The following is a 25,178-nucleotide window of genomic DNA, read 5'->3' on the forward strand; positions in this document are numbered from 1 at the left end:
ACAGGGAGGGAAAGATAAAACATGATTTTTAAACACACACACTTAAAACCACACATACCCACACTTACGTACACACTTAAAGGTCTCAACACTTCAAGTGGCCGGAGCCTATCAGACAGAACTCAAGGCCAAAAGCCTACCCTCCCATCCCCCCTACACACCCCCCACCCTCCAATCCCACCCCCCAGGAGTCATTGCTATGTATCTCATACACACAGCAAAATCCCTATCCCCTCCCCGATGATATAAAAAAAACTAAACAGATAACTTACTTTCTTTAAATTATTTTTTAAAAGTCTCTTAAAAGATTTTGACGTTTAAATACTTCCTCTCTTCTGATATATTAAACACCAAAAGAATCCACAACTGTCTGATAAAACAAACCCTCCATATTTCAGTCCTGGCAAGAAGAGGGAAGACATCAACTCTAATCAACCTAATTAGGAGGTGGAGAGGCCAAGAACAGAGAAAGTATTCTTAATCCTTCACAGCTTCAACACATTCTCACCTCTCTAATACCAGTAAAAACTATAATAAAATAGTTAAATTTCTGAGGCAGTAGATATAATTACCAAGCCCCTCTACCACCCTCCCACCTGCATGTCAATATTAATTATTCCCTAGTCCAAGAAGGGTGACATATTTCATAAGGGAAGTAATTTCCTTAGTCCAGAATCAGTAGTTAAAAAAAAAAAAAAATGTTTTTAAGGAAGTTTTTTCCTCCTCCTCTTTTTTTTTTTACTTAGGAAGGGGTGGAAGTGGTGGAGGAGGTTCTGATGGTAGAGGTGGTAGCCGGGGTTTGTCTGTATTGCCAGATCTGGAGGACATTCCACCAGCCCGTGGATTCAGATATTCACCGTAAGAATGAACAAAATCAAATGCAGGGGGCTGAGTGGGCTGAACACCCTGGGCACTGAGAAGGGAGTGAAGCATATTCACAGTATCTTGATAGTCTATTGTCTGGGTTGCATTGTGACCATTGGCCCCAGTGGGCCCTTTATCCAGTTTCATATGAGGAACTCGAGTTTTACAGCTGGGCTGTGAAAAGGGAAGGCCACTTGTGTCTGAGCTATGCCCAGGCAACTGGGCCATTGTAGGAAGAGGAGTGAAGGAGAAATTTATGGAAGAGGATTTGGTACTCTTGGCAATCTTGGCTGGATGATCAAACACTGCTCCTCCAGTCTCTTCAGGGGGGCCCCTTTTACGAGCAGAACTGGAAGAGGAGAAAGAACTAGACAAGCTATAGGTTTTGTGCGCTAAGGTGCTTGTCTGGCTACTATGTTTTGGATCACCTGGACGCTTGTTCCCAGTACCAGCTGGAAGCTGTGAGTGAGAGTGCTTGTGTGAGTGGTGATTATGATGATGATGATGATTAGATGGGTGAGTCTTGTGCTTTTCTTTGTGCTCTCGGCTCTTTGTGACACTGTCCTCTACAGAATTGTGCTTGTCAGCTGCAGCATGGACTTTAATGCGCATTTTTATCTCCTCTGGTTTTGAAGAGGCAGCTTTATCTCCACTTGCCACCGGGATTCTCATTTTGAGAGCTGCTTTGTCAGCCTTTTCCAGAAAAGGCCGCTCGGGGTTTTCTGAGCCCTCTATGGGCATTTTCAGAATGACCGAAGAATGGCTATCATGGTGAGACAGGAGATTCTGGGCAGCATATGCATACTGTGACTTCACATTGGCCTCCATGTTCTCCAGTTGCCTCTTCTGGGCAGCCAACTCTTCGGCATGTTTTGCACGGTATTCTTTCAGTGACACTTTAGCTGATGGCACACTCTTACTATTCTGCTTCTGGGAAATAAATGCATTTGAACCATCCTGTTGCAAAGAATGATCAACTCCCATAAGTGCTAAATTCTCACTAGTCCGATGACCCTGAGCAGGTTCCAGTTTAAAAGGAGGTTGGGAGGACAGCCAACGCTCGCCCTGCAACATCTCCACATTGCTTAAGTTGCTGGATGATTCTTCAGTGGCTGGAAGGGAAGGCACTGCACTTGTAGAAGAAGTTGACATGCTCATTAAACCTGCAATTGTTGTGTCTGAAGAGCTCTGGGAAATCATATTGAGAATTGTCTGCTCTGACGTGTTTTCATCTGTTCCTCGATCATCTGCTTTTGTTTTCTTGGCAGCCTGGCATGCCTAGAATGAAGCAAATGACATCTCTTCACCTCAGGTAATTTATAAAATGGAAAGAAAAACTGGAATGAGGAGACTGTGCTTCCTGCAACACTGGAAGTTCTGGATAGCCATAGGTAGGCAGCTACTCTAAGATCATTAATTATAACCACTAGAAGTAAGATTTTAAAAACCCTCAGTCAATAGTCATACAAACAAGATCTCAAGGAGATCTCTGCACTCCCATGTTCACGGCAGCATTATTCACAATTGCCAAGATACGGAAGCAACTGAAATGTCCATTAATGGATAATGGATAAGCAAAATGTGGTATATAAGCACAATGAAATCACACTTAGCCTTAAAAAAGGAGGAGAAGGATTCTCGGATAATGTTAGAGTAGGAAGCACCAGGAATCTCTCCCCCTCAGACAACAACTGCACTGGCAGAATTCGTCCAATGTAACTATTCTGGAACACTGGAGTCTGTTAAAGGCTTGCAACTTTTGGGGTAAGCCTTGGATAGTAAATTGGGGTTAATTTACATCAATTTTACCTCTCAGCACATTAGCAACTTCCCATCTCCTACCCCAGCCACAATGGAGGCAGCTGTGCACCTGCTGCTGGAGCAGCTTACACACTCTGGGGGAGCCAGTACCAGCAAAAAGACTCTCTCCTGCAACTATCAGACTCTGTGCTCTGACCCCTGATTGCACTTCTGGCCAAAGAGGTACAGACTAAGAGGCAGGCAGTCACTGTTACTGCGCCTCCCTCTACTGTTGCAAGCTCCTCGCCCTCTGGCTAAAGTGACTTCCAGGAGACTTAAAGGACCAGCACCCTTTCTCCCCTTCATTTTTTGCTTTTTTCCCATCTTGGGAGCCAGACATTAAAGAGCAGGATATTAAAACACAACTGCATATACAGAGAAAATCAGAAAATTTTGACCACACATTCCCAGGGAAAGAATCAGAAAAGAAGTGAGAATATACCTCAGGCTGATCCTCAGCAGAGACACCATTCAAAATCAAACCCACCCCCCATCCAAAAATAATAACAAAAGAACAGAAATTTGATTGGGAATCTGATTAGATTCCACATTATTAGATTCAAATGTCCAGTGTCCAACAAAAAAATCACAAAGCATTTTAAGAAACAGGAAAGTATGGCCCATTCAAAGAAAAAAAATAAATCAACAGAAACAGCCCTTGAAAAGAATCAGATGACAGAACCACCACCACACAAAGACTTTAAAATAACTCCCTTAAATATATTCAAATAACTTAAAGGAAGTGATGGAGATAATTAAGAAAACAATATATGAACAAAATGTAAGTATCAATAAAGAGGTAAAAAATCTAAAAGAAAACCAAAAAGAAATTCTGGAGCTGAGAAGTACAGTAACCACGAGGAAAAATCCACCAAAGGGATTCAAACACAGATTTGAACAGGTGGAGGAAAGAATCAGCAAACTTTAAGATAGCACAATGAAAATCATTAAATCTAAGGAACATAATGAAAAAAGACTGAAGCAAGTGAACAGGGACCTATCGGATACCATCAACTGGACCAACACATGCATCATGAAAACTCCAGAAGGAGAAAAGAAAGAAAGGGGCAGAGAGAATATATGAAAAAACAATGGCTGCAAACTTCCCAACTTTGATAAAGACAGTAATAGAAACGAAAGCTCAACAAATTCCAAGTAAGATGAACTCAATGAGACTCACACAAGACCTATCAAACTTCAAAAGTGAAAGACAGAGAATCTGAAAGCAACAGGAGAAGTGAATCAACAGGTGAAAGGGATCCTCAAAAAGATCACAAGCAGGTATCTCATCAGAAACGCTGGAGGCCAGAAGACCATGAACCAATACATTCCAAGGGCTAGAAGAACAAAACCTGTCAACCAAGAACGCTATATCCAGCAAAAATGTCCTTCAAAAGTGAGCAAAAAATTAAGACATTTCCAAATAGGTAAAAGCCGACGAAGTTCATGACTACTAAACCAGTCAGTTGTCCAAGAAGTGCTCGAAGAAGTCCTGCAACGTGAAATGAAAGGAGACTATATAGTAAATCAAAGCCATATGAAGAAATAAAGATCTTCAGTAAATACATGGGCAATTATAAAAGCTACTTTTTTTTTTTAGCAGTAATCACTACCCTCAACGTGGGACTAGAATCCACAACCCTGAGAACAAGAGTCCCATGCTGTACCAACCGAGCCAGCCAGGTGCCCCAAAAGCTACTATTGTTTTAACAATGGTCTATGACTGTGCTTCTTGTTTTCTACATGGTTAATACATTAATACATTTTAAGGAAAAAAACACAATTATTAGTGTAAAAGCTAGTATTACTGTAACTTTTGTTTGTAACTCAAGCCTTATTTTCTATTCAATTTAGGACCCTAAGGCATTTAAAAGGATTATTAGGGATGCCTGGGTAGCTCAGTTAGTTGAGCGTCTGCCTTTGGCTTGCGTCATGATCCTGGGATCCTGGGATTAAGTCTACATCTGGCTCCTTGCTCATTGGGGAGCCTGCTTCTCCCTCTGCCTGCCTCTCCTCCTGCTTGTGCTCGTGCGCACTCTCTCTGACAGATAAAATCTTTAAAAAAAACCTGTTTAAAAAAAAGGATTATTAGTTTATGTTCTGGGGCATGCAATGTATAGACAATTCTGTGACTTCAACAACTAAAAGATATGGGGACCCAACTATAAAGAAGAGAAGTTTTATATGTTACTGAAGTTAAACCAGTATAAATTCAAATTATAACTTTATGATGTTAAACGTAATCCTCATGGTAACCACAAAGAAAACAAACATAGAATATACACGAAAGAAATGAAAATGGAATTTAGAATTTTCACTATGAAAAAATCAACTAAAAGACAGTAATGCAGGAAATGAGGGTCAAAAAGCTACAAGGCGAGGGGCGCCTGGGTGGCACAGCGGTTAAGCGTCTGCCTTCGGCTCAGGGCGTGATCCTGGCGTTATGGGATCGAGCCCCACATCAGGCTCCCCCGCTATGAGCCTGCTTCTTCCTCTCCCACTCCCCCTGCTTGTGTTCCCCCTCTCACTGGCTGTCTCTATCTCTGTCGAATAAATAAATAAAATCTTAAAAAAAAAAAAAGCTACAAGGCGTGTAGAAAATAAACAGCATAAGCATAATGACGTTATCTATAATTACTTTAAATGTAAACAGATTAAACTGTCCAATAAAGACAAAGATTGTCAAAATGCATAAAAATATATGATCCAGCTATATGCTGTCTACAAGCAACTGAGATCCTAAGACCCAAACAGGTTGAAAATGGAAGGAGGGAAAAACATATACCACGCAAACAGTAACCAAGGAAGAGCAAGGGTGGCTACGCTAATATGAGACAACATATATTTTAAAACAAAAAAGGTTTCAAGAGACACAAAAGGACATTATATATTAATAAAAGGCTGAATTTAGCAATTGTAACAATTATAAACATTTGCATACCTAATAAAAGACAATCAAAACTGACAGAAGACTTCCCTTGGAGACTTCAATACCCACCCACAACAGACAGAACCACCAGACGAAAGATAAGGAAACAGAGAACTTTAAAAAAATAAACCAACTAGATCAACAGACATATACAGAACACCCTACCCAACAACAGTATAAACATTCTTCTCAAGTACACATGGCACATTTACCAGGACAGACCATATGTGAAGCCATAGACAGTCTCAACAGATTTTTAAAAGATAGGTACCACACAAATTAGCTTTTCTGACCACAACAAGATAGTTAGAAATCAGTAACAAAAGGAAAACTGGAAAATTCAAAAAAGTGTGGAAACTAAAAAACACTTTTAAACAACCAATGGATCAAAGAAAAAAATCAAAAGGGAAACTGGAAAATACTCAGAGATGAACGGAAACAAAAACACAACATATCAAAACTTATGGGATGCAGCAAAAGCAGCACTAAGGGAAAAATTTATAGCTGTGAACATTGACATTAAAGATCTCAACGTAACAAACTATAATGTGAGGAACCAGAAGAAGAATAAACTAAAGCCAAAGCAAACAGAAGGAAGGAAATAACAAAAATTATAGCAGAGATAAACAAAATAGAAAACTATAGAGAAAAGTTAATAAAACTAGCAGTTGGTTCTTTGAGAACATCAATAAAATTAAACCTTTAGCTAGATGGTCTAGGAAAAAAACAGAGATTCAAACCACTGAAAACAGAAATGAAAGTGGAGACGTTGCTATGAATTCTACAAAAATAAAAAGGATTATAAGGGTACTCTGAACTTAGGCAATCTGGAAGAAATGGATGCATTCCTAGAGATGAATTAACTACCAACACTGAAACAAGAAGAAACAGAAAACCTGAACAGACCCATAACCAGCAAGGAAACTGAAGCAGTAATCAAAAATCTCCCAACAAACAAGAGTCTAGGGCCCGATGGCTTCCCAGGGGAATTACACCAAATACTTAAAGAAAAATTAATACCTATTCTTCTGAAGCTGTTTCAAAAATAGAAATGGAAGGAAAATTTCCAAACTTATTACCTGATCCTAAGAACAAAGACCCCACTAAAAAGGAGAATTACAGACCAATATGCCTGACGAACGTGAATGCCAAAATTCTCACCAAGATACTAACCAAAAGGATCCAACAGTATATTCAAAGAATTATTCACCACAACTAAGTGGGATTTATTCCTCAGCTGCAAGGATGGCTCAAAAGGACATCCACAAATCAATCAAAGTGATACACTACATTAATAAAAGAAAGGACAAGAACCATATGCTCCTCGAAATAGATGCAGAAAAAGCATTTGACGAAGTACAGCATCCTTTCTTGATTAAAACTCTTCAGAGTGTAGGGTTAGAGGGAACATACCTCAATATCATAAAAGCCATATAAGAAAAGCCCACAGCAAATATCATTCTCAAAGGAGAAAAACTGAGAGCTTTTCCCCTTAGGTCAGGAACATGGCAGGGATGTCCACTATCACCACTGTTGTTCAACATAGTACCGGAAATCCTAGCCTCAGCAATCAGACAACAAAAAGAAATAAAGGACATCCAAATCAGCAAATAAAAGGCATCCAAATCAGCAAAGAAGTCGTCAAACTCTCACCCTTCACAGATGACATGATACTCTGTGTGGAAAACCCAAAAGACTCCACCCCAAAATTGCAAGAACTCGTACAAGAATTCAGCAAAGTGGCAGGATATAAAATTAATGCACAGAAATCAGTTGTGTTTCTATACACTAACAATAAAACAGAAGAAAGAGAAATTAAGGAGTCAATCCCATTTACAATTGCACCCCAAAACCATAAGATACCTAGGAATAAACCTAACCAAGAGGCAAAGGATCTGTACTCAGAAAATTATAGAACGCTCTTGAAAGAAATTGAGGAAGACACAAAGAAATGGAAAAACTATTGTTAAAATATCTATGCTGGGGCGCCTGGGTGGCACAGCAGTTAAGCGTCTGCCTTCGGCTCAGGGCGTGATCCCGGCGTTATGGGATCGAGCCCCACGTCAGGCTCCTCCGCTAGGAGCCTGCTTCTTCCTCTCCCACTCCCCCTGCTTGTGTTCCCTCTCTCGCTGGCTGTCTCTATCTCTGTCTAATAAATAAATAAAATTTAAAAAAAAACATATCTATGCTACCTAGAGCAATCTATAGATTTAATGCAATCCCTATCAAAAACCACAAACTTTTTTCACAGAGCTGGAACAAACAATCCTAAAATTTGTGTGGAACCAGAAAAGACCCCGAGTAGCCAAAGGAAGGTTCAAAAAGAAAATGAAAGCTGGTGGCATCACAATCCCGGACTTCAAGCTCTATTACAAAGCTATAATCATCAAGACAGTATGGTACTGGCACGAAAACAGACACACAGCAGAACAGAGAACCCAGAAATAGACCCTCAACTGTACGGTCAACTAATCTTCGACAAAGCAGGAAAGAAGATCCAATGGAAAAAATACAGTCTCTTCAACAAGCGGTGTTGGGAAAACTGGACAGCCACATGCAAAAGAATGAAACTGGACCATTTCATCATACACAAAAATAGACTCAAAATGGATAAAGACCTAAATGTGAGATAGGAATCCATCAAAATCCTAGAGAAGAACACAGGCAGCAACTTCTATGACCGTGGCCGCAGAAACTTCTTGCTAGACACGTCTTCAAGGGCAAGGGAAACAAAGGCAAAAATGAACTACTGGGGCTTCAACAAGATAAAAAGCTTTTGCGCAGCAAAGGAAACAATCGAAGAAGAAACCAAAAGACAATCAACAGAATGGGAGAAGGTATTTGCAAATGTCTTATCATATAAAGGACTAGCATCCAAAATCTATAAAGAACTCATCAAACTTGACACCCAAAGAACAAATAACCCAATCAAGAAATGGGCAGAAGACATGAACAGACATTTCTTCAAAGAAGACATCCAAATGGCCAACACACACATGAAAAAATTCTCCACATCACTTGCCATAAGGGAAATACAAATCAAAACCACAATGAGATACCACCTCACACCAGTCAGAATGGCTAAAATTGAGTCAGGAAACAGCAGATATTGGAGAGGATGCAGAGAAAGGGGAACCCTATTACACTGTTGGTGGGAATGCGAGCTGGTGCAGCCACTCTGGAAAACAGCTGGAGGTTCCTCAAAAAGTTGAAAATAGAGCTACCCTGAGACCCAGCAATTACACTACTAAGTATTTACCTCAAAGATACAAATGTAGTGATCCGAAGGGGCACATGCACCTCAATGTTTATAGCAGTAATGTCCACAATAGCTGTGTTATGGAAAGAGCCCAGATGTGCACTAACAGGTGAATGGATAAAGATGTGATATATATATATACACACACAGTGGAATACTGCTCACCAATCAAAAATCCTGAAATCTTGCCATTTGCAACAACATGGATGGAACTAGAAGGTATTATGCTAAATGAAATAAGTCAATCAGAGAAAGACAATTATCATATGACCTCATTCAGATGTGGAATTTAAGAAGTAAAGCAAAGGATCATAGGGGAAGAGAGGGAAAAACAAAACAAGACAAAATCAGAGAGCGAGACAAACCACATGAGACTCTTAATCATAGGAAACAAACTCAGGGTGCTGGAGGGGAGAGGGTCAGGGGTGGGGGACCTGGATGACGGACATTAAGGAGGGGGGGAAAGAATGAATTTTACTCTACATAAATTATACCGCAATAAACCTGACTTAAAAAATATTTTTTCAAAAAGAGTACTCTGAACAACTCTGTGCCAATAAATTAGATAATCTAGATGAAATGGACTAATTTCTAGAAACACAAAACCTACTGAGAATAAACCATTAAGAAATAGAAAATCTAAACAGATCTGTAACTAGTAGGGAGACTGAATTAATAACAAAATAATTTCCCAACAAAGAACAGCCCTGGACCTGATGGCTTTACTGGTGAATCTTTTTAATACTTTCCCAAAAATCTGAAGAGGAAGCAACACCTCTCAACTCATTCTATGAGGCCACCATTACCCTGATATCAAAGTCAAAGACATTACAAGGAACTACAGGCCAATATCCCTAATGACCACTGATGTAAAAATTCTTAACAAAATACTAACAAAGTGGGACACCTGGGTGACTCAGTCAGTTAAGCTTCTGTCTGCCTTCGGCTCAAGTCATGATCCCAGGGTCCTGGGATCAAGTCCTGCATCAGGCTCCCTGCTCAGCAAGGAGTCAGCTTCTCCCTCTGCTGCCTCCCCCCCTGCTTGTGCGCTCGCTCTCTCTCTGACAAATAAAATCTTAAAAAAAAAAAAAGTACTAACAAACTGAATTTAGCACCATATTAAAAGGATTATACACTATGACCAAGCAGGACTTATTCCTATAATGCAAGAATGGTTCAACATACAAAAATCATCCACATAATATGCCACATACACACAATAAAGGAAAAAAAAACATACCATCTTCCAGATACACAAAAAGCATTTGACAAAATTCAACACCCTTTCATGATAAAAACACCCAACAAACTAAGAATAGAAGGAAACTACCTCAATAAAAGCCATATATGAAACACTCAAAGCAAACATCACATTCAACAGTGAAAAACTGAAAGCTCTTCTGCTAAGATCTAGAACAAGGAAGAATGTTCCTTTCACTTCTATTCAACAAAGTACTAGAAGTTCTCATCAGAACAAGTAGGCAAAAGAAAGCATTCAGGGGCATCTGGGTGGCTCAGTCAGTTAAACGCCTCTTGATTTTGGCTCAGGTCATGATATCAGGGTTGTGAGATGGACCCCCACGTCAGCCTCAGTGCTGAGCATGGAGTCTGCTTAAGATTCTCTCTCTCCCTCTGCCCCTCCCCACTCATGATCTCTCTCTCTCAAAAAAAAAAAAAAATAGAGCATTCAAATTGGCAAGGAAGTAAAATTATCTGTTTGCAGAGGATATAATTTTTTTAAAAAGACTTCAGTGATTTGATAGAGAGAGAGAGAGAGAGAGAGAGCATGAGCAGGGGGAGGGGCAGGAGAGGGAGAAGCAGACTCCCCGCTGAGCAGGGAGACAGATGCAGGACTCAATCCCAGTACCCTGGGATCATAACCTGAGCCAAAGGCAGACACTTAACTGACTAAGCCACCCAGGCGCCCCTACAGGTGATATGATCTTATATAGAAAACTCTACACACATAAAAAGTTAGAATTAATGAATTCAGCAAAGTAGCAGGATACAAAGTCAACACATAAATTTCAGTTGCATTTCTGTACGTGAACAATCTGTAAAGGAAATTATGAAAACAATCCTATTTACAATAGTATCAAAAAAAAAACTTATGAATTAACTTAACCAGGGAAGTCAAAGACTTGTACAATTAAAACTGGAAAACCCTGCTAAAAGAAATGAAGTAAGACCTAAATGGACGGGATGCCTGGGTGGCTCAGTTGGTTAAGTGTCTGCCTTCAGCTCAGGTCATTGGGATGAGTCCCACATCAGGCTCCTTGCTCAGCGGGGAGTCTGCTTCTCCCTCTGCCTACTGCTCCCCCTGCTTGTGCTCGCTCTCACTCTATCCCCCCACCCCCGGCAAATAAATAAATTTTTTTTTTAACATTTTTTTTAACTTAAAAAAAGACCTAAAATGGAAAACTCATTCCATGTTCTGGATTCAAAGACTTCATATTGTTAAAATGTGAACATTACTACCCTAAGCGACCTACAAATTCAAGGCAATCCCTATCAAAATCCCAATGTTTTTTGCAGAAATAGAAAAGGCCACCCTAAAACTCATATGGGATCTCAAGGGACCCCAAATAGCTAAAACAATCTGAAAATGAAGAACAAAACTGGAGAATTCACACCTCCTGATTTCAAAACTTACTACAAATCTACAGTAATCACTGTACAGTAACATAATGTGACACCGGCATAAAGAAACATACAGATGAATGAAACAGAAGAGAAAGCCCAGAAATAAACCCTTACATATATGGTCAAATGATTTTTGCCAAAGATGCCAAGACCATTCAACGGGGAAAGGATAGTCTTTTTATTTTATTTTATTTTATTTTTATTTTTTATTTTTTTAAAGATTTTATTTACTTATTTGACAGAGATAGAGACAGCCAGCGAGAGAGGGAACACAAGCAGGAGGAGTGGGAGAGGAAGAAGCAGGCTCATAGCGGAGGAGCCTGATGTGGGGCTCGATCCCATAACGCCGGAATCACGCCCTGAGCCGAAGGCAGACGCTTAACCGCTGTGCCACCCAGGCGCCCCAAGGATAGTCTTTTTAATAAATGGTGCTGGGAAAAGTGGATATCCACATAAAAGAATGAAGTTGGACCCTTACCTAACACCTATTACAAAATTAGCTCAAAATTGGATAAAGGACTTAAAGCAATAAGACTCTTAGAAGAAAACAGGACAAAGGCTTCACAACAGTGGATTTGGCAATTTCCCAAATATGAGATCAATGGCACAGGTAACCAAAAAAAAAAAAAAAGGAACAATCTGGACTTCAAAATCTTTTTATTTTTCTAATTAAAAAATTTAAAAACAACTTCCAAAAAAATTAAAATTGAAAACAGAACTACCATACAATCCAGCAATTCCAATTCTGGGTATAAAACCAAAAGAACAAAAAGCAAAGTCTTGAAGACATACTTGTATACCCCACGCTCATGGCAGCATTATTCACAGTAGCTAAAATATGGAAGCAACCCAAGTGTCCATCAACAGATGAATGGATAAACAAAGTGTGGTGGATACATAAAATGGAGTATCACTCAGCCTTTAAAGGAAACAAAATTCTACAATATACTACAACATGGATGAACCGTTAGAACATTACGCTAAGTGAAATAAACCACGAAAAGACAAATACTGTATTATTCCACTTACATGAAGTACTTAAGAGTAGACAAATGGCAAAGACAGAAAGTGCAACTGCGGTTGTCAGGGGCTGGGGGGCGGGAGCGGGAAGGGGGAGAGTTATTTAATGGGTATGAAGTTTCAGTTTTACAAACTGAAATGAATCACACAGATGAATGGTAATGATGGTTCCCCAACAATATGAATATACTTAATACTACTGCACTGCACATTTAAAAATGGTTAAGATGGTAGCTTTTATGCTATATGCATTTTACCACAATTAAAAAAAAAAAGATGGAAATCCTGCCATTTGCCACAACATGAATGAACCTGGAAGGCCTTTTGCTGTGAAAAAAGCCAGACACAGAAAGACAAAATATGATCTCACTTATGTGAGGCATGTAAGATTTAAACTCCTATAGACAGAGTAAAATAGTGGCCTGGGGGAGGGGGAAAACAAGGGCATATTAGTAAAAGAGTACCAAATCAGTTATACAAGGTAAGTCCTAGAAACCTACTGTACAACATAATGCCTATAAGTTAACTGTATAATCAAAAATTTGCTAGAACGGTAATCTTACGTTGTGTTCCATCACACCCCCAAAAAGTTACAGCAATCTATACCAATGTTAACAAGCCAATTAAAAAAATTAATTTGTGCGTTTCTAAAACTCATTCATGAACGTCTATGCCTTATGGCTGCTTATGACAGCAGTTAGTCTAAAAGCAAATTCCAGAAATTTTGGTGAGGTGTCCTATGATCACCAGTGATGACCTATGTGTTCTCAAGCCTCCTTTGAATCCTAGGCAAACTCATTTTCTACAATTCACTAAACTCAGGAGAATGAAATTAAGTTTTTCAACCTGGATTTCTGAGAATGCAGGGAACATATTTATTTATTTTAAAGATTTTATTTATTTGAGAGAAAGAGAGAGAGAGATAGTGAGAGAGAGCACGAGGAAGAGGGAGAAGCAGGCTCCCTGATGAGCAGGGAGCTCGATCCCAAGACCCCGGAATCATGACCTGAGCCAAAGGCAGATGCTTAACTGACCGGAGCCACCCAGGTGCCCCCACAGGGAACATTTTTGTATGAACTTTCTACCTAATGCCAAAGAAAAAAAGAATGATTCCATTTTATAAGACTTTGAAAAATGTTTGAAATACAACTTTAGCCTGTAATCTATATAAAAACAAAATTCTAAAATCCATTTAAAAAGCAAATAATGTCAAAGCAGAATGATACCAGCTCTAACCTTGTAACTCTCTTTCCTCTACCACAACCCAATACTATATGACTCAGAGAAGCCATATTTTCTCCCTAACAGTCTCCACACAGAAAACATTCAACCAATGTTGCCGAATGACTGTATCACAAGAGTTACACAACACAAAACAAATCCTGCTATCACCTATCACCATTGACTTCTGGGCCAGTATCCAGGCTAGGAAGCTTAAGTCACGATTATTACGTAACTAGGAAAAGGGAAATTCCAAGCCTGGGGTACATACCCATTTCTGGTATATTCACTGTGCAGTCAAAAGACAAAAAAACTGGTTTTGTTCCACAAGCTGACAGCAATAATTCTTACCCTCCAATTCCGAATTCGTTTGAGCCTGTTAGGGGTTTTCTCCAGAATCTGTAGAAATTCATGTGTCAGTTCTACAAATGAAATAGAACATTTAAGAAAAACTCAGAGAAGCAGAAGTAAAAAAACAAGAATAACCTCAACTAACTATTTTCATCTGAATCAAGTCACTTTGGGCCAGATATGTGACAGATGAAGAGCAAGTGCTTTCCAAGGTCCCTTACTCTAAAACTTACCATCTAAAAGTTCCAAGGTCACAGTGGCGTCAACATACTCCCACCAGTGCTTCCCATCAGTCGAGACTGGGATCTCCCAGTTGGACCACTTGCAAGCCAGGTGAATGCAGACACAGGCCACTACAGGAGGTGTGTACTGCAGGCTAAATGTGGTCAAATGCAGGCTGACATCAGAGGGAAGGAAACAAGAGAGTGTCATGAGCTCTCAATTCTGAACCCAAAGTTAAAACTCTCCATTATTTAAAAAGAAAAAAAAATTAAAAAACACTGGAGAGTAAGAAGGGTAAGAAATCTCCAGTGCTCTGATACAGCACTCAACATGATTTTCCATTAACCCACCTGGCTCAGGTAACATTTCTGAATTTTTTGGCTATACGTCATTCAATCCCACACACTGACGAAAGACCAGGACCAAAACCAGAAAGACAGAGTACTCAGTTTTTTTAAAATAAGGATCAATTATCCTGAGAAGCAGCTTAGAACTTAAGGAAAATTATAAGATTTTCAGTTATGTGTAATCCCTAAATCAAATCCTTAAAACCCCCTTAAAATTATCTTATCTCTTGCCAATCACAGGTCTGGTCTATTTAATATAATGAATAGAGGGGTAATTGGGTGATGGACATTTAAGAGGGCACTTGATGTAATGAGCACTGGGTATTGTATGCAACTGATAAAGCACTAAATTCTACCCCTGAAACTAGTATTATAGTACATGTTAACTGAATTAAATTTAAATTAAAAAAATAAAGATATAATAAACTAAAATAATGAATAGACAATCACTTTCTCAATTGTAAATATGCTTAATTGATGGTTTACTTCAAAAAGTTCTCCTATCAGGCTATAAAAATGAAATGACAGTCAATAGGAGTATCTTTATTTCCATGAACAATCAATTGGAGACTGATCGAGTAATTTGGTAATACAAATCATGTATTAATTTTTGTTTTAAAAAGGGAAGAAGAAAAAACCATCTTAACTCTTCACACATATACACGCACATTTATCTGGCAATGGGGGAAGAAAAAGGAACTTTTAAATATCGTAATTATTGGGACACCTGGGTGGCTCAGTTGGTTAAGCATCTGACTTCAGCTCAGGTCATGATCTCAGAGTCCTAGGATCAAGCCTGTTGGGCTCCCCACTCAGCGGGGAGTCTGTCCCTCTCGCTCTCCCTCTCCCTCCGCCCCTCCCCCTGCTCATGTGTGCTTAGTCTCTCTCTCTCACACACACACACACACACACACACGCACACGCACACGCTCCCTCCAATAAATAAATAAATAAAATCTTTAAAATAAATAAATAAATACCATAATTACTGCAAAATCCTCCAAATTAGATTCTCAGTCACATCAACCCCAAGTTTACCTAAACTTATAGAACTATGCTCTTGGATTATTTTTTATTTTTATTTTTTTAGATTTTATTTTTAAGTAATCTCCACACCCAACATGGGGCTTCAACTCACAACCCTGAGATCAAGAGTCACATGCTCTCCCAACTGAGCAGCCAGCACCCCTGCTCTTGGGATGTTTTAAAGCAAAGGAAGACATGCAGAATTGAGTAGGCTTTCAAACAATCAGTACTACATAATTACATCACCTTAACAAATTAAAAAGCACCTTGGAAATTTAAGGTAAAATATAAAAACTACAGAAAAATCAACATTTACTAGAGAATTATCTTTAATACACTGTATCAAAGATCCATCCTGGGTTTCTGGGTTCTAGTTTACTAAGTGCTGGACCTGATATCTTTCCATATACCCCTCAAAAAGTGACAATTCCAACCCAAGTAAAGCCCTATCCCAAAAATAGAAGGGAAAAATATTAAAATATAAACCTGTTTGTTGCCATGAAGTAAGACGTCTGTGCTAAGTCCTTGCTTGCTAAAAAAAAAAGGGGGGGGAGGGGAAAAGTTATTAGTTCCATTCATTCTCAATTATTTAGTAAGCATTTAACATTTCCAAGTAGAGAACATAATAACGAATTAAGGCAGATCTGGTCCCTGACCACCTGATGTTTAGCATTCTACAAAAGAAGACAAATCAGTAACTTTTAATTATAACTATCCTGCTTCCAGACCTAGGAACTCAAGCTTTACACTGCACACCAAGTATTTGGAGTACTTGTTTAAAATGCAATTCCTGGACATCCTTCCTAAAGAGTGACTCAGTATGTTTGAAGAAAGACACATGCAGTTTTAATAGGTAACCTAGAAATTCTGATGCAAGGGTTCACTGAAAAATACTGAACTAGAAAATGAACTAATATGGAGGCAAGATCAGAACCCAGAAGGCCTTTGTATATTTGGGAAAAGTGATCTGTGCTTAAAAAAATTTTTTTTAATTGAATAGCCTGTGATTCAGACCTCAAATCATCAAAAACATAAATTACCTGATATACTACAACGGACAGGGGGAAAAAACAAAACACATCCCCCCTTCCCCAAAAAACTGCTCTGGGTAATAAAGTAAATCTTAATTTTCCTTAAAACTTAGTCTTTTCAATTTCAGGATATATCCACCTTTGTTTAACCTTATCCTTACTCAATGTAAACCTAATGCTTTCTAAATACAAAAAACTTAGGAAAACTTTGGGAATTTACAGATAAAGCACACATAAGCAAAATATAAAATAAGGCTAACAACTATCAGTTTCATCTACAAAATTATAAGGCACTTCAATGCACAAGTGTCTATATATTCACATTACTATTTACACTAAATAAGAAGAACAAGGTTTCATGCAATTACAGCCACTAAGGTTAAATTAAAAGAAAGGCTGTCTAGGACAATCAATCTAAGAATCACATTAAGATCACCTCTCCCAAGATATCCTTAAACTGCTATTAGATATTTGTCATCTGACTTTATGAAATCTGCTCCAGGCTCTGACAAACACCCTCAAGAGGCTAGTTCACTTTAACTGGAGATCACCTAAAAACTTTAAGAACCCAGCAGAAAAATCCCAAGTTAGAAACATTCATTTTGATTTGAGCCAGGTAATCCTTTCAATTTAACTTCTAGACAAAGCAGCTGTGTTACATATATGTCCACCATAAATCATAGCAATTAAATGGTAAAACAATTTAAGACAGTCATTTCAAGTAGGGATGCCTTACCTCGAACCAGCTGAGTGCACTTTACCACATGTGTATGTGGGTGATCAATTGTTAGTTCAAAGCCTAAAAAAAAAAAAAGTACTTTAGTTAAAAAGCTAAAGATACCCGAGACATTTTATACTTCTTTTATCTGAGTCACCATTAAAAGCCTCCCTCATTTTCCTCTCCCAAAATCACTGTTCAGAGGCTAAAAGGGTCACACGACACATATAGCACACTCTTCTCTAAGGCACATTCTCTTCAAAGACAATCATATTTTTAACTAAATAATAAAGCTAATGCAGTCTCAAGACCCCTAAGGAACCAATAATCTCTAATAGAAAATTATTCTCAATGGACAAATGATTCATGCGAATTAGATCTTACTGGTTTCCACATTAAAATATTAATAAAAATTAATTCCACCAGAAAGATATCACTGTCCCCTAAAATACAGTTACTTTGAAGATAATTTAAAGTAAAAAGCTAATTAACAGAAATTAACTTCAGAGATAAGCTTTGAGTGCTCACTTTGGCAGCACATATGCTAAAAAAAAAAAAAAAAAGAGAGAGAGAGAGAGAGATAAACCTTGAAGAATTTTGTGTACAGACATGCAATAAAATACAGGTGTACCAGTAACTTTCCAACACAACTCATGAACTCCTGCCTTACCCAGAGAAGAGAAAAATAGCCCAGAAGAACTAGGAAAAAAATCTTTATTTTCCAAATTTGCTAAGCTTTTAAAGGTAGTATCTCTGATAAAAATAATAATAGATAATCATCAGGGTTGCCCATCAACCATTAGAACTGAAATTTCTCCACCTCCACTCTGCTGTTCTAAACACTGATTGGAGGGGTGCCTGGGTGCTCAGTCCACTGAGCATCCAGCTCTTGTTTTTGGTTCAGGTCATGATCTCATTCATGCGTTATGAGATCACCGAGCCCCGACATCCTGCATGGAGCCTGGGGGTAGGGAGTGTGTTTGAAGATTCTCTCCCTCTGCCCCTCCCTCCACATAGCTGTGCACACGTGCACGCTTGTTCTCTCTCTCAAATAAATAAATCAAAGGGCGCCTGGATGGTTCAGTCGGTTAGGCATCTGCCTTCAGCTCAGGTCATGGATCCTGCAGTCCCACATCAGGCTCCCTGCTCAGCGGGGATTCTGCTTCTCCCTCTGCCTCTCACCCTACTCCTGCTCTCTCTCGCTCTTTCTCAAATAAATAAAATCTTTTAAATAAATAAATAAATCTAAAAACAAAAACAAAACTATATGACCTCTTTAAAAAAAAATAAACTCTTAACCAATTTTCAAAATAAATGCTGTTATCTAAATATAATGACAAACAGATCATAAAGATCCATGAAAGGAAAAAAGCTCTTTAGTTTCTGCCATTATTTATCATAACGTTAAAAACTGACCCACCTTGCAAAGCAAGTCATGAACGTAGAATTAAAAAAAAACCCTGCTAACTGCTATTCCAAAGGACGGCTATACCTGACTTCTCTCTATGGTATAGGTCAGGGTCAAACTGCATTCCACAACCTCTATAATTTGCAAAAACCTTCACTAGAGATTTTCTTCCTATTTCCTATTTTGCAAATTTTAAAATTTTACATTACATACATTTCTTAATATTTTAAAGAAAAATAAATTTACCTAAAGTCTGCAGAATTATGCTTTCTAATATCACCAGATCTTGAACTTGTTGCAGGTAAGCCTGCAGGTGAAAAGACGGATAAATTATTCCCCAAAAAAGCACAATATATAAAGTATCAACAATTCTAACAACTCCTTCCAGGAAAACCAAAGCAACAAAAGGCAGGGATGAAGTTAGGAAGTAGCCTAGGAACCGAAATGTAATCCTTATCTCTATTTAGTAATCCTTATCTCTATTTCTTTCTCTTAAAAGAAGAAAAAAAGTGGTATATTGAGAAGTAACACTTTATTCATAATTAGCTACAGAAAAGGCACCAGAGATTTGGTTTATTTTCAAGACTAACATTTTAGGTTTTAAAGTCATGTGATGTAGACAAAAGATAATTAAAAATACATCTTTTTGCAATATCATCAAAATACATTTGTAGACCCTTCCTACAGTACTGTAGGCAATCTCAAACACTTGACTCCTGACAAGCCTTCCCATGTGAGGTAATGCTAGATTTCTGAGAATTAGAAGAGTTCAAAGGAAAAGGGAATAAACAACAACAAAAAAGTTCTCTCAGATTTGTACCAGCCAATACTGTAGCCACTATCCACACATGGCTACTGACCACCTGAATATAGCTAGTCTAAATTGAGATGTGCAATAGAATATATGCCAAACTGGGGAACCTGGGTGGCTCAGTCGGTTAAGCATCTGCCTTTGGCTTGGGTCGTGATCCCAGAGTCCTGGGATCAAGCCCCGCATCAACTCCCCACTCAGTGTAGAGTTTGCTTCTCCCTCTCCCTCTGCCCCTCCCCTGCTCTTGCGTGCATGTGCTCCTCCTCTAATAAATAAAATCTTTTTAAAAAAAGAATATATGCCAAATTTTGAAGACTTAATCAAAAAATAATAATGTAAACGACCTCATTAATAATGTTTTAATACTGATTTTGTGCTGAAATGATATTTGGGATTAAATAAAAGATACTAATAATATAAAATATTACAATTTCACCTTTTAAATTTTTGTTTTTTAGAAGATTTTATTTATTTGAGAGAGAAAGAGAGCACAAGAGAAGGAGCACGAGTGGGGGGGAGGGGCAAAGAGAGAGGGAGAAGCAGGCTCCCCACTGAGCAGGGAGCCCAACACGGGGCTCCATTCCAGGGCCAGGACCCCAGGATCATGACCTGAGCCAAAGGCAGACACTTAATGGACTGAGTCACCCAGGTGCCCCAATTTCACCTTCTTTTAAATGAAGATTTAATTTCTAACGAAGATTTTAAATGATGTTCAATGAAAAGTTAAAATTTCTTAAATACACATGACTCCCTCTATATTTCTGTTGGACAGCACTGGTCTAGAACTCTAGGAGAATGAGACTTGGGGCAGGAGTTAGATCTACATTGTAGTGAACTTTCCACCTACCTTTATGATCTTGAATTAAGTCCAATAAGGACTTAAACTACGCTAGTACTCTTTTCCATATAGTAAAGAAAATATCTTCCTCTAAGATTCCCCATCTCACAAGGAATAGAAACTCAGGTGAGAAATTATATAAATACACTTTAAAAGAAAAAAAAAAGTGAGAATTGTTTTTTGTTTTACCTTGTTAAAACAAAATTCTGTTTCATGTGGTCAGTTCTATGGACCAATGTCACTTACTAGTCTAAAACCTAAATAAAAATCCAGGGCAGTAACTCTTTCAACAAGAACTACTGCTGTACCCAAGAGAAAACGAAGGGAAGTCAAGACACTGCTATGTGAAACAATTCCCATAATTAGGGGCTATTATCAAAACAAAAGGGGTGCCTGGGTGGCTCAGTCGGTTAAGTGTCTGACTTGTGATTTCAGCTCAGGTCATGATCTCAGGGTTGTGGGAAAACACGCTCCGCAGGGAGTCTGCTTGAGATTCTCTCCTGCCCCTCCCTGCACTCTCTCTTCTCTCAAATAAATCCATAAACAAACAAATAAATAAAATAAAAACAACCCCTTCAAAGAACCACTTTCTTCAATATAATGAAAACATGCAAATTTATTTATCTATTTGATAAAGGATGACTCATGCATCCATCCTAAGAAATTTAAATACTCTAGTAACAGAAATCCACAGTTTAAACACTTACAAATGTCAGATCTCAAAATTTCTCACAACTCATCACTCCCCAACAACAGACTTCTAAAGCCAGGACACAGTTTCCCTTCTTTAAGAAAGTCAAGGAAGGATGGAAGGAAAAAAAAGCTATATGTACATGCATAGGATAGAGGTTTGACAGAACATACACTGGAATTATAATCAGCAGTATCCTGCTGGGAGGAGGGGAGATGAGCTTTAACTTTTACTTCAAATGATTCTTAAATGTTTGGGTTCTTCTCTAACAAGCACATATAACTTTTGCAATTTCTTTAGAAGTTAAAAAAAAATGACAGGACTCACTTTTTTAAAGAATCCATAATAAAAATTTATTGGTAAGAATATTATTCATGGGGCGCCCAGGTGGCTCAGTCAGTTAAGCATCTGACTTTGGCTCAGGTCATGATCTCAGTGGTCCTGGGATCGAGCCCTGAATCGGGCTTCCCGCTCAGCAGGGAGTCTGCTTGTCCCTCTGCCCCACCCTCCACCCCAGCTCGTGGGCTGTTTCAAATAAATAAAATCTTAAAAAAAAAAAAAAAAAAAAGGAAAAAGAAAATGGAGAATAAAATGGGAAAATATTTGCACTATAATAAGTGGAAATGACATACAAAACACATACGTGTGTAGCTATTCATAGAAAAGAAGCTAGAAATACTAATGATTCATTTACATACTTGTGGGCCAAATTATATCTAGGTAATATATTTTCTTTTTTGTTTTTCTGTATTTTCCAATTTTACTATAATGAATACAATTAACTTTTGCCATAAAGTTTCTGATGTTTTTGTAAAGGAAAAACAAAAACTAAAAATTTAACAGCCTCCATTCAGACTTCAGTAAATCAAAGTTACAAAACTAAGCTATCATCAAAATAAAGAAAGAAAAACAGATATGTGTAAATTAATCCCCTACCTCACTCCTAGTATCAGGAAGTGATTCCTGTGGATGGAGACAAGCATGTGCTACCTTGATGACGTGTTCCAATTTTTTTGGTTGCTCCTCTACTTTAGCTGCTAGAAATAAGGCCGCTGGAGCCACAGACTGGATGGAGAGAAAATAAATCATATTTATTATTTATTCCTAGATCAAGGTAGATCTAAAAAAGAACTAAGTCTCAAACCAAATTCCCTGCTTGCCTCAACTTCATCGCCTCTCGTTAATGCCTTTTCTTAAAATGTCCTTCCTCTCCTATCCGTTAATCTACATCCACTCCCCAAAACCAATCCTTCAACAAACTCGTTTAAGGCTATCTATGTGAGAAACTACTAGATGTAAATAGTTGGCTTTCTATTTAAAATGAGATTCTTTCTTAAGTTTATATCATAACCCTCTACATACTTTTTTTAAAAGGAGCAAATTGAAAGTAGATTAGTGGTTGCCCAGGACTAGAACAGGAAAATGGGAGTGACCACTAATGCATAAGAAGTTTCTTTCTGGGGCAATGTAAATATTGTGGAATTACATCATGGTAATGGTTGCACAACTTTGTGAATATATTAAAAACCAGTGAATTGGGGCACCTGGATGGCTCAGTCGGTTAAGCGTCCAACTCTTGGTTTTGGTTCGGGTCATGATCTCAGGGTCATGGGATCAGGGCCCCGTGTTCACCTCCATGCTCAGCGAGGAGTCAGCTTGATATTCTTCCCCTCTGCCTCTCCCTCCCCCTCCGCTCCTCTACCTGCTCACACGCACTCTCTCTCTCGCTCTCTAAAATAAATTTTAAAAATCTTTAAAAACAACAAAAACCCAGTGTACTGCACATTTTAAAAGGATAAATTTTATTGTACATGAATTATCTCGATTATTACTTATATATGGGGGGAGCACAAACCTTAGGCACTCAGGGAAAAAAATCTCAAGCCAACACACAAGTAGACAACAAATTCAGTCACTAAACAATACAAGAGATTACAACAATATGACATAAATGTAGCCTTGTAGTGATCTGGGAAATCTCAGGAAGAACTTCTATTGAATCTTAAGAAGAGTATTTCAATCAATCAAAGATGGCAATGGCAAGAACCAGGAGTAAAAGAAATATAACAAATAATTTTATTTCACTTTACTGAGTAGAACTGACAAGCATTCTAATACTTATTAATATCCCAGCTGCTATTTGCTATTTTGCTGGAAGAGATTTTTATCCACGAATCCAATTCACAGTAACAATTCTCTTCCTTCCTATTTGTTGCAGTTGTATGCAGCAAACTCCATATATATTCCTAGACCTTAGGATAAGCAAAGCAGAACTAGAGGAAGATGGGCATGAATAGGTGTGAGGAATCAGAGCAAGAAGCACACTAAATTGAGTAAGTGACACAGATAATGGGATGCGGAACACAAAGATCTTTAACAACAGTGACACTAAAGATTTCAGAAAAAAGTATACAATTTAAGAAACATTTAGAAAGACATATCCAGGGGTGCCTGGGTAGCTCAGTCAGTTGAGCAGATGTCTGCCTTTGGCTGGGGTCATGGTCCTGGAGTCCTGGGATCATTAAGCCCCACGTCGGACTCTCCTCTTGGCGGGGAGTCTGCTTCTCCCTCTGCCCCCCCACCCCGCTCTGCTAGCTCTCTAATAAATAAAATCTTTAATAAAGGAAGGACAGACAGACATATCCGGTCCTAGGAAGGACTAAAAGGAGGAAAGAATGAAACACATTAAAAATCAATTTTAAAAAAGAATGAGTAATCCAGACATTAAGAAATAAAGTTTAGAGTAGGCATTAGCAGTAGAAAAAGAGGCAGGAAAAACCACAGGCATGATTTTAGAAAATTAATAGGGCTTCACTAAATCTAAGTGTATGTATTTGCATGCAGAGAAAAAAAATTCTAAAATGTCAACAGGATTATCTCTGAGCAGTTAGCTACAGGAATATCATCATTTCCTCCTTTATTCTCTGTTTTCTAAAAAAAAGATTGTATTTATTTATTTGACAGAGAGAGAGAGAGAGCTCGCAGCAGGGTGAGCGGCAGGCAAAGGGAGAGGGAGAAGCAGGTACCAGCTAAGCAGGGAGCCCGATGCGGGGCTCCATCCCAGGACCCTGGGATTAAGACCTGAGCTGAAGGCAGACGCTTAACCAACTGAGCCACCCAGGTGCCCCTATCTTCTTTTAATTTTATGATGACTACATATAGAAAAAATAGTTAACACTCTAAAAATTAATAGGACTTTAGGGGCGCCTGGGTGGCACAGCGGTTAAGCGTCTGCCTTCGGCTCAGGGCGTGATCCTGGCATTGTGGGATCGAGCCCCGCATCAGGCTCCTCTGCTATGGGCCTGCTTCTTCCTCTCCCACTCCCCCTGCTTGTGTTCCCTCTCTCGCTGGCTGTCTCTATCTCTGTCAAATAAATAAAATCTTTAAAAAAAAAATTAATAGGACTTTATAATTGACTGGAAAAAGCAGAAAGGAAAAGAACTACTTAAAGACACTAAGATTTTTAGCCTACAACTTTGCCTTCAAGGAGCTAAAAATATATTCAAAAGGCACAAACTAAAATATGGTATACAAATAATGGTTAAGAAGGCAAGATAATAACTCATTAAGTAAAAGACTGCAGGAGATAAATTTCAGTATAATTTCTGCACAACCATGTAAATACTCATTGCTCCTCACGGAATCACTTACCAAGCCAGTTTACTATCAAAGGCATTTTCCTATCAAAGGCAATTTCTAAGAGGAATTCTTATACCAGGTAAGAATATAAGATTTTCTCCATTTTAAAAGAATAAAAATGCTACCTAATATTTATTTGTTAGGTACAGGCACTTTGTAAATTCATTCATTTAAATATTAACTACTGGGTGGCTCAGTTGGTTAAGGGTCCAACTCTTGATTTCGGCTCAGGTCATGATCTCAGGATCGTGGTAAATTAAGAAGCCCCGAGTTGGGCTCCTGGGCTCCTTACTCGATGGGGAGTCTGCTTGAGAGTCTCTCCCTCTCCCTCTTCCCAACCCCCCCCCAACTCGCACTCCC

At 38.5% G+C, this 25,178-nt stretch overlaps 1 protein-coding gene across 1 annotated transcript in view; it reads right to left on the bottom strand.

Annotated features, from left to right (window-relative positions):
• Positions 1-266: 266 nt before the first annotated feature.
• CCNT1 (cyclin T1) overlaps positions 267-25,178 on the bottom strand; it is a 30,554-nt gene continuing 5,642 nt past the window's right edge. The window contains exons 3-9 of the mRNA XM_008704523.2: positions 22,116-22,244; positions 19,086-19,146; positions 17,450-17,512; positions 16,169-16,214; positions 14,321-14,484; positions 14,088-14,158; positions 267-2,142 (exon numbers count right to left, since the gene is read on the bottom strand). Of these exons, the coding sequence (XP_008702745.1) occupies positions 739-2,142; positions 14,088-14,158; positions 14,321-14,484; positions 16,169-16,214; positions 17,450-17,512; positions 19,086-19,146; positions 22,116-22,244 (1,938 nt within the window). The 3' untranslated portion in view covers positions 267-738. The remainder of the gene's footprint in view (positions 2,143-14,087; positions 14,159-14,320; positions 14,485-16,168; positions 16,215-17,449; positions 17,513-19,085; positions 19,147-22,115; positions 22,245-25,178) is intronic.

Source organism: Ursus maritimus, unplaced genomic scaffold (assembly GCF_017311325.1).
Source record: "Ursus maritimus isolate PB19 unplaced genomic scaffold, ASM1731132v1 scaffold_26, whole genome shotgun sequence".
Classification (NCBI taxonomy): Eukaryota; Metazoa; Chordata; class Mammalia; order Carnivora; family Ursidae; genus Ursus; species Ursus maritimus.